Source organism: Mauremys mutica, chromosome 9 (assembly GCF_020497125.1).
Source record: "Mauremys mutica isolate MM-2020 ecotype Southern chromosome 9, ASM2049712v1, whole genome shotgun sequence".
In the NCBI taxonomy this organism is placed as follows: domain Eukaryota; kingdom Metazoa; phylum Chordata; order Testudines; family Geoemydidae; genus Mauremys; species Mauremys mutica.
In genome coordinates this window covers 54700553-54711012 of record NC_059080.1, presented here as the reverse complement: position 1 = coordinate 54711012, position 10460 = coordinate 54700553, and the positions used below count along the sequence as shown (strand labels likewise).

Sequence of the window (10460 nt, the reverse complement as noted above, 5' to 3'; positions counted from 1 at the left end):
GCCCCTTTCCTCCTCAGCTAGAGAAAAAAAGAAGGGAAGAGCAGGGCATTGTCTGCACTTCCAGTGTGAAGGGCAAAGACTGATGCAAAAGACGTGAACCAGTTCCCTTTTAGAACATGTCCCAGGGAGGGCGCCTGTATATGTATTGCCCCTCGGTGGTCCAGCAAGGGCCTCCACTCAGGTTTCCGGTTCCCCTGGCTCTCACCTCTCCTGGGTAGAGATACACCTCTCTGCCCCCTTCTGACTGGGGTACTTCCAGGCTGTTCAGTTCCCTGGTCAGCAGCTGTCAGCCTCAGCCTGTTCGTTGTGGGTATTTTAAGTAAGTCGTGGCCAGGGCTTCTGTGATGTTTTGTTTGTTGCCCACGACGTGTATGTGACTTTTATTAAAAATACCCAGACAAAAACCTTACTCTTACTGCTCATTGTTATCACTTGGGCTTGAGGGCAGGTCACAGCCCAAGGTGCTTAGGCACCACCTCCCCATTGGTGGCCGGGGGCTGGCACAGGCACAGCGGATGCAGCCTGGTGGCAGACACAGCTGTCCAGGAGTTGCTTATGTCTTGAGGCCACTGGGCTGTGTGAATGAGTCTCGGCTGCCCTGGTTTTGGTCAGACACACACCTTGATGCCATTGCTATCTGGTTCAACCACCGTAAGTTTTGAATGCTGCAGCAGCTCGCTTCCAAACTGGCTGGGAATGGGTGCAGCTTCAGGGACCAAAACACCAGCAGGTGACTGAAAGAAGAGAATGGGGGGTGGGGGAGCCTGAGAGATGAACAAAGTAGGGGAGGGGAGATGGAGGACCCTGGTATGGGGGGGGGAGAGGGCTACAGGGGCACACTGAACCCCCTTGCATGGAGAGGGTTTAGACTGGGATGGGCATGGGTGGAGAATGGGGGACCCTGGGATGGGGGAAATGGAACGGGCGTGCACAGAACTAAGCCTTGGCAGAGATAGGTGTCTATGGGCCAGTGATTACTGCCTGTCCTTTGAGCAGCAGAGATTGGGGCGGGGGGTCCTGTATCATCAGGCACCGGTGCCTAGGAGACCACCTGGGTGATAGGGATCTGTGCTAAGGTGATCTTAGGTGGGAGGCTGGCTGGTACCAGGAGTGCGAGGGCTGGGACCAGGAGTGTGAGGACTGGTGCCTCGATTCCAGCAATCTGTGCCTGGGGGGAGAAGAGCGCAGTGCTAGGGACCTGGGCATTCTAGCCAGCGACTGAGGTTGCGGGCCCAGTGTCCGAGGCTGTGGGGATGGGGACGAATGCCTGTGATCCGGAGACCAATCGTATTCCCCTGCCTTCTGTGGAGGTCCTATGACTGGGTTGCCCTTGGACTCCAGGGCCATAGCCATGTCTGGTGCCTGGCATGGCACTGGTGGTGCTGGCAGGCCTACCAGGTTTTTGGCTGCTTGGACTGCCTGGGGTGACGAAGATCCCCATAGGAGCTGGAATCCTCCACCACTCCCAGGAGCTGGAGGTGGATCCCTGGCTGGACTAGGGGGTTGGGCTGTAGCAGTATTTCCCTATATTTCTGGGGCAGGCATATGGCCTGAACTAGGTCCTTTGCCTAGCACCCTCTTCCCCTCCTTGGATGGTCCCAGGGAACCCTTTCCTTCAGTTGCTTCTTGGTGAGAGGGAACAGTGCTGGCAGGGCACTTTGCACCAATGCCGAGGTGCTAGGAGGCGTCCTGGCGGGAGGGCTTGGAGACCGCGCTGTGCTGAGTATTGATCAGGATGGTTTTCCAGCACGTCCCTCTCCTTTGGGGCTGAACGTTTTTTTTAAATCTGCACTTGTCCTTTAGCTGGGATTCCCCCAAGCTCTTCAAACAGCTGCTGTGGGGGGCACTGATAGGCATTGGCCTGTTGCATGAGGAACACGCCTTGAACCCCTGCTCCAGGGCAAAGCCCCAGCCGGGTCTCTTACCAACAATTAAATTGGCTCACTAAGTACCTAAGAATTATATATAAAGAGAATAACAATGGGCTCTTAAGAACTGTCAATGCTTTTGGGATGCAAGACAAAGAGCTCTGACCAACTGTCATGGGCGTAGGGCCAGTGGCACCTAATGTACTGCCGCATGAGCAAAGCACACCAGAGGGTGCCCCAGCTGATCCTACAGCTATTGCTAAGGCAAAAATCTCTGATGACTGCATGTGGGTGTGCACACACCTAGAATGGAAGTGACATGAGCAAGCACTTGATGAAAACTGAGGGGTTCAGGGTGCAGAGGGCTCTGGGCTGGGGCCAAGGGGTTCAGAGTGCAGGAGGGGATTAAGAGCTGGAGCAGGGGGTTGGGTGTGGACTCTGTCTAGGGGGTGTGGGCACTGGGGCCAGGGATGATGGGATGGGGGTGTGGGAGGCAGCTCACATCTGGGGCTGAGGGGTTCAGAGAGTGTGTGTGTGGGGGGTGCTCAGGGCTGGGAGTATGTGGGAGCTTCGGGGTTGGGGCAAGGTGTGGGAGGTGCAGGCTCTGGTGTGGGGCTAGGGATTTTGGGGTGCAGGATGTGGGAGGGAGTTTGGGAGAGGGCGGCGCTTACCTTTGGTGGTTCCTGGAAGCGGCTAGCATGTCTGGCTCCTAGGCGGAAAGAGCAGGGGGCTTTGTGCGCTGCCCGTGCTCATAGGCACCACCCCCTGCAGCTCCCATTGGCTGCGGTTCCTGGCTAATGGGAACTGAGGAGCCGGCACTCTGGGCGGGGGCAGCATGTGGAACCCCTGCGGCTGCTCCTGCACCTAGGAGCCAGACATGCCAGGAGCTGCATGGCACCAGGGCAGGCAGGCAGCCTGCCTTACTCCCTGATGGTCTAATTGCTTTGAGGCAGCTGCCAATTTCTCCCACTCTTATATTCCCTCTGAGTAATGTTGCCATGTCCCCTCTTTTAGGGCTATTCACTGCCTTACACAGCTCCTGGTGGACCCAATGGTGGTCTGGCCATGGCTCTAGGGTGCAACTAGGACCTTTTATAGCCCACCCACTGCCCCCCCCTTCAGCCAGGCTGCGGCCCAGGCTTCTCAGCGCTTACAGCCCTAGTCAATTCCATGACATTAAATGAAAATAAATACCAAGGTGAGGCTCTTGTTAGCTGGATATATTTCTTTTTTTTCACAGAACACTGTTTGCAGTAGAGAAAACTGGCATTGCAGTCTGTTGGTACAATGGTATGTTCACGTAAACCAGTACATGGTCATCCTTTAGCGTAGAAAACTCTAATGGCGTGTGCCCTATCAAAACTCAGGAGTTCTTCTTCAATCCTTTCTCTCTCGGGTTGTCTTTTTGTCAGTTTGTTTCTAAGAACATCTTCAAGGTTTCTCCAAAGGAAAGGCCATCGGCTCTCAGCTAGCAGAAAGATAATACAGAGCTGTCGTTGCACACGCGGGACGGCACCTTCTCCCGCTGGGCAGCTGACTTGGTCTAGATTTTTTTCCAACTCATTTTTATTAAAAAAATAAAAAAATGCTCCAACTATCAGTTTTACAAGGCATACAAAATCTCTAAAAGGGAAACACGAGGGCAAGGTGCTGAGGTACGAAAACACCTGAGGTAGTTTTTTTTTTTTCTCTTCTTTAAAAAGAAAAAAAAATTGCAATTTCCATGCCCTGGGCCAACAACATCTTGTAAGTTATTTTTGTCTCCCCTCCCCCCCCATTTAAAAAACAAAAAGAAAGAAAGAAGCCCCTTCCCCCAATCCTGATGCAGTGTCCTCCCCTCGCAAGGGCTGAAGCTTCTGCGTCGCTGGGGGCGCCGAGGGTTCTTGTTTTTCTTTCTTTCTTTTTTTGCAAAAATGCTAGTACAAGTACCATGGTGGCTGGGTTGGGTGATAACCAAAGTGGAAGTTGTGGCTGGGTGTTTCTTGTGTTTGTTTTCGGTGGTGTGTTACTTAGAGCACGGCTGATGTGGTGGTGGAGAGAGAGAGAGAGAGAGAAAGTGAGAGGGAGGGAATAGGACAGGATGCAAAAACCAGTGTGGAATCTGTGAAGCAAAGAGAAACAGGTATGTGAGCTGGACAGAGATATATAGAAAGATTCCTCTTCTAAGAGACGGTATCCCTTGTGTTGGCACAGACAATCCAAACGCTGCTCTTCCTAAAGCCTTTACGGAAATTGCCACTTTTTACCCTCTTTTAATTTTGCTGCTGGCAGTATCTTCAGTCTATTGTATATTAGATATCCAAGTGGACTCGTTTCTTTCCTTAAATGTCTAAAAAAGCCTGCTTTTTCGTCAAACAAAAGCCCCAAAAAACAAGTAAAAAATAAAAATTACTTTTTTTCCCCCCAAAAAAGAAAAATCGGTTAGTTTCGTTAGATATATTAATTCTAAAATATATTAATGCTGCGAGCGCCACCTCGCACTGCAGCCCATGCACTGTAAAAATCTTCTCATCTAGTATGTGCACACATGCACAAAGAGTGGGTCCTAAAGAGCTCTCAGGGGGTGGTTTGCCCCATCTCCGCCTATGTTAGTCCAACTAAAGGGATAGCGTCGTGCTAGTAAATAGAGGAACGTGGAGGCTGTGGGCTGGAAGAGTCTGCAAAGCCCCTGCTGTGTGGTAGCATCAGTGTGAGTGGGTTGGAACCCTCCCCCACCCCCTCCCCACTGTGAGTCCTCTGCGCAGCCCAGCCGCGGGCAGACATTTATGCCTCAGGAGGGTCTTTGGTTGGCTCCCCGATCTGGCGCTCTGGCAGGTATTGGAAGGGCTACATTCATCGGTTGTTGCTGGCTGGCGTGTCGGAGCCTCACTTGCTGCGCTGTAGGGAAGGGGCTCCCTGAACATGTTTCTGCTCCTGCTGCTTCACCTGCTGTACGATTTCCCTGATCTTGCGCTGTGCAGTCTGCAGGCAAAGCGAGAGAGAGAGAGAAACAGCTGCAGAGATGGGCTAGGTGGGGTGGGACCCAGTGGCCCAGTGCAGCACCCCCACCTGGTGCAGAGAGGCCTGTGTCTCTCGGGGCAGGAGAGAGACAGGCCTGGGGTTGTGTTGGGGGGCACACAGCGAGTTTGCAAACAGCCTTGGCCTGCAATGCTGCCCAGGGTGTGGGGTTTTCAAATGTGCTCAGTGCTGGGCTGGCTGGGGCTGAATTTCCATCCCTCCGTGACCTGGCTCAGCTGTACGAAGCAAACCCTTGTGTGCCAGTCGTGCTGTCACTTCCACACTGTGACAGTGATGCCTGCCCCTCACACTGCCTATCCATGCAGTGAAAGCCTGGCACGGCAGCGCCTACAGCAGAGCAGGATTCTACTGGGCCTAGCGTGTCAGTCACCGCTCAGCTGCTAAATCCTGACTCCATGTGACCCCATAATTTGAAATTCCTGTGTGTAACCCCAGAACTTGACAGTACTGCAGTCAGCCATCTTGTGTGTCCAGCAACCACTAGCTGAAAACCAAATGCCCCAGAGCTAGGAATAGTCTTAGGCCCTGAAGGGCAAGGCCATGCAGCTGCATGTTTGTGGTTTGCTAATCAGAATGGGAGGAAAGGGCAGAGAGTCAATGCACCATGAGAACGGGAGGCATGTTTGGAGAATCGACCTTGGTTAAGTGCCCCTGACACACGTGTTTTATTGTTGTTATGACTGGAAATACTAGAAATGTTTTGATGATGAGAAATAACGAATAGTTTGCTGAAATTAGGGGTTACTATGGTGACCTACCAGGAGTCACTATGAGTTATGTGCTTTGTTTAAGTTAGCTATAAAAGATTAGGCAAAAGGATACATTTTGGAGCAGCCTGAGGAAGCTTTCCTTTGGGCAAGGAGCTGGCACCTTAATTCCCCAGCAGCTAGGTAGAAGAAGGGCACCCGAAAGGCTGGTAGCTGATTCCTCAAAACCATTCCAGACTTTGGGTAAATATAGACGTTTGGGATGCGCTAACCCTGCTGCTACACTACAGCATACGTGTGTATGTATGCGTATGTGTGCTTAAGAGCTAATAAAAAGTAGTTTTAGGTAAAGCTCTCTTGTTTGTACCAATCATTTATCAGATGGAGGAGCTGTATCCCCACTGATTTATTCCTGACACCACCTAGAGAGAAGCAGTTAAGTTACCACTGCAAGGAGTTCTGAAAACCCTGGATAATAAATACCCCCCCTCTTCTATGCTGGGTTGTGCCGTGATGTGTGGCCAGGTGAGCAGGACTAAGGAGATGCTCTTTCTATTTAGCCTTTAGGGAAGACTCTAATGGCTTCCATTAGCCTAGAGACAGTCAGTACAGGATGGATGCTGCCCGTGGCGATGACCGGACAGGTTCTCTCCCCCTTTGCTCTTGCAGCACAAAGAGGCCACAAACTGGGCATCGGCAGGTGCTTGTGTGTGCTCATCAGGCCCCTTATGTTTGAAAATCTCAGTCCTAGTCCATAATTTATAACCAACAAAATCATATACCAGCATGTTCCACCCTTGTCAGCTTGGGGGCGCTCACTGTGGTGCTACGGAACAGGCTCCTGCCAACCACAGGGCTGGAACATTCTAGAACAGTGGTTCTCAAGCTATTGTACGGGTGACCCCTTTCACATAGCAAGCCTCTGAGTGCGACCCCCCCCCTTATAAATTAAAAACACTTGTTTATATATTTAACATCATTATAAACGCTGGAGGCAAAGCAGGGTTTGGGGTGCTCACCCCCCCATATAATAACCTCATGACCCCCTGCGGGGTCCCGACCCCCACTTTGAGATCCCCTGTTCTAGAAGGGTCAGGGAAATAACCACCTATAGCCCTGAGCTCTCCAGGTGGACAGATATGGACACAGATCTGTATCAAACTAACACTGACAGAATGGCTCCAATCAGCAGTTAGACCTGCAAGACCCCAGCTGTCACCTGGGGATGGTGTGAGGGGTAGACTTCTTTTTTTTGGGGGGGGGGGGGGCAGGGAGGAAGGAAATTAAATGCAAAATTCTACTCAGATGCAATGTGACTGAGGCAAATTTAAGCAAACTAATGGTCAGGCAATGGAAAGGTTCAGGTGAATACAACTCTGACCTCTTTGCTCACGGGTTAGGTTGTGAAATGTGTGTACGCTGATATCCAGAGTGGGACTGATCCAGTTTGCCTTGACATCAATGCCCAAGTTCCTATTGACTCCAATGGGAACAGGGTGAGAGCTGATGTGTGCAATGTGGGAAAGTTAACAGTACTAGAATGGTAACAATCATTTACAAATGAACTGCTTCAGTATCACATGAACAGAGCTGGTTACACATATAGGAAACCAAGTGACGTGTGTGTGATACGTACACTTTAAATCTAGGGACAACATACCCAAATGCACGTACTGAAATGGTTTTGTATTTATGGGAAGCCAGGCCTCACACCCTTGTATCAGAACCAAGGCAGGATTTGCATAGATAATACAGATTTTGTCCCTGATGTGAAGGGGCGGACAGATTTCCCTTCTGCCACAAAATAATTTGGAAATTGAAAAATATTCATGCCCTGTACCTGACTGGCAAAGAAATGCCCGATGATTTTAACGACAACTTCCTCATTCTCATCAGGAGTTTGGTCACGGGGGACAATGACTTCTGCACTGGTTAAGTTCTGCAGTTCGTTCACCTGTAGCAAGAGAAGTTTTAACAACAGTTTGTGTGCATTGTTAACCACTCCAGCTACTGCACCTACCCCCAAACTGATCCTGGGTTTTCCTCAAAGCCCAGCCAGGAGCAGGACAGCCAGCAGGGGTGTTCTGCTCTTCTGGTTTGTCTGCTCCAGCGGGCTGCTTGGGATGTGGAAGAGATGGGCTAGGGCTGTGGTCAATGGATCCAGCGCTCTATGGATCCTGGACGGGCTGCACCCGGCGGACAGACTGGGAGCTCTCTGTCTCCCTCCTTAGCACCTCCAGGCAAAGCATGTTTACCGCGGCTTTGTTCACTGGAGACTGGACTCTGCACTGTTAGCCATAGGCAGAGTCCAACCAGCTGACTGGAGGGATCTCTCCCCTCTTCCCACACACCTTTTTACCTTGCTGGGCTTCTCAGATCAGCAGCAGTATGAGCTCAGCTCTGCTCACCCAGCTGTGGCAGTGCCCAGCAATTCCAAATACCCTCCCCCTAAGGAATCAGGACATCCCCCAAAGTGACTGAAGGATGGGTAGCTAATGGCTCTGCAGTGCCTCCAGCTGGCCAATAAGTATAGGGAAGGACTCAGTGAGAGACAGTTTTGGCTCAGGCATCAGCAGGACTGGCGCCAGAGGCGGTGATGCCAACCTAACGCAGCAGAGACTCTCCTGCCAGGGCTGCTGGTGCAGTTCACTGGGAAAGACCCAACAGCACAGGACCGTGGTCCATGTCTGCTGCAGGATCAGAGCTGTTTGCATTACTGAAGGCCCTGAAGTGACCCCAGCTGCTTTGCTGGGTGTGTGTGCAGGGGTGTCCTGTCCCATGTGATTCTCTCTCCATGCTGGGCGGCTATAAAAAAGCTACAGAACAATCAGCAAACAAAGCCAAAGGAATGTCAGCTCCACGGCTCCCCCCTCTCCTGGGTCTGGCTGATGTACCGTTTTGCCACCTTTGCCTATCACGCGTCCAGCTGCAGAGGAAGGCACCTTGATGTGGGCTTCAAGCTTCACTTCTTCTTTGGGATTAAAGAAGTTTTCTTCCTTCAGTTTGCCAAATATCCGGCCCTGGGCCTGGAGAGGAAGAAGATCCCATGGTGAATTCCAGGCTCAAGCTCTCTATTTCTGTGCACGTGGGGCAGGGAAGGGAGAACTGGACTTGGCCACAGTGAGGGAGAAGAGTGGTCTATGGGCTAAACCACTGGACAGGGAGGCAAGGTGAGTTCTTGGCTCCCTTAGACCCCCTGGGGGGCCAAGGCCAGGGTTCAGAGGCACCCCACACGCAGCAGCTCCCAGTTAGGCATCTTGCTGAAGTGGCCAGATTTTCAAATGCTCTTAGCGTCCAGTGACTCTGGATCAGGCCCCTATCCTGGGTACTTAGCACGCTGGGACATCTGGTCCTTCACCTACTGGAGCTCGGCTCCCTGCCTGCACGATGGGAATAACACCACTCCCTGGGGCTGCCTTGTGTGTGTGGCACCTCATGCTCTGGGGCTCCATCCAGGCGCCACCTCACGCGCCAGGGCCCTGCACTCCTGAAATTCTACATGGCCAGTTCTGTACCACGAGCCCAGAGGGCATCGTGAAGGCCAGAGGAGGACACTGGGATCCCGAGGCAGGACTGTTGGCAGACTCCTTCCGGTAAGTGCAGAGTGGAAGCGGGCCATCGAGGCAGTGCTGCCCCCTGCTGATAGCCCAACTGCCTTTTGCAGAATGCAACTGTTACTAGTCCTGTAGGTCCATAGCTCTTGTGAGTGCAGAGGATACAACTCTGAGGTGTGCTCTACCCCTGTTCCTTTCAAGGAGGTGTTGACACAGAATCATAATGACAACATGACGCCCATGAACATGGCTAACTGTCTGAGAACTGATCGCTTCTGCAGTGACACTCAGCTGCTCTGGAATTGTAGGGGGAGCCCGAGACTGCAGGCGGAACCGGAGCTGAGCTCTGCCAATGTGTCCCTATAATGCTGAGCTTTGGCTCCCTGCTGGGCAGCAGCACCCTCTCCTGGCTGTAAAAGGGTCATGCAGCCCCCCTTCTGGGTGGCTGTCTGCAGGCAGGGGGCCTCCACCCCAGGCCGGGAGCACATCTGGGCAGTTAGCTCTCTTCATGCATGGAGCCTGCATGGACGGGACAGAGCAGGCTGCCTCATTAGCAAAACCAGGCAAGGCACTGTGCCCGGGGCACCTTGCCAGCCCTCCCCCCACTCCTCTGGGGCACAAACATCCCCTCAGATAGGTGTGGGGGCACACAGCAGCAGGGCCTGCAAACAGCACGGCCCTCCCACTGGCAACAAGGAGGAGATGCTACTGCTGAGCCTCAGCTCCCTTCACACAGGATCAGGCCCATCAGTCTGCTCTCTCCCCTCCCTGCTAACCCGGAGTTCTCAGAGCTACCCTTTAAAGCATGTGTTTGCTCTGGCTTCTCCAGGGCCGAGCACCCGGGGGCTTTGAATCTGTACAGTGTCACAGAGCCCCTGCTTCGCTCCGCCCTACCCGCTTCCCACTGACCTTAAACTGGGCTTCCGGGGGCCCAGTGATGATGACCATCCTCTCGCTGGCATCTGGACCCTCTGCTGGTGCAATCTACGAGCCACAGAGAGGCAAGTGATTAACAGCAACATGAGCCTGGCATTCTCTCCCCAAGCCCCCGCACCTGACCCTGGGTCTGCCCCCCCCATCAGAGCACTCAGACTGTGTGTGTCATGGGGAGCTCAGCCAGATCTCAGGAAGGCGTCAGAGTGTTCACAGTATTTCATGTTCTTTAATGGATGCAGAGTGGAATTTGCTCTGTCTACAAAAAGCCTGATTTCACACTAGAGTAGTTCAGAACTGGACTGGCTGGGAAACAAGGATTTTCTCCAGGAGAAGTTTAGACAAAAATGAATTCCCTCTCCTTTTCATCAGCATTTCCC

At 52.5% G+C, this 10460-nt stretch overlaps 1 protein-coding gene across 2 annotated transcripts in view; it reads right to left on the bottom strand.

Annotated features, from left to right (window-relative positions):
* Window positions 1-3073: 3073 nt before the first annotated feature.
* The window catches only part of IGF2BP2 (insulin like growth factor 2 mRNA binding protein 2), a 103991-nt gene continuing 96604 nt past the window's right edge, over window positions 3074-10460 (bottom strand). For both annotated transcript variants that reach the window (XM_045029762.1, XM_045029764.1), the window contains 4 exons: window positions 10057-10131; window positions 8488-8619; window positions 7434-7547; window positions 3074-4829 (listed from right to left, as the gene is read on the bottom strand). In XM_045029762.1, coding sequence (XP_044885697.1) covers window positions 4734-4829; window positions 7434-7547; window positions 8488-8619; window positions 10057-10131 — 417 coding nt within the window. In that variant the 3' untranslated portion in view covers window positions 3074-4733. The remainder of the gene's footprint in view (window positions 4830-7433; window positions 7548-8487; window positions 8620-10056; window positions 10132-10460) is intronic.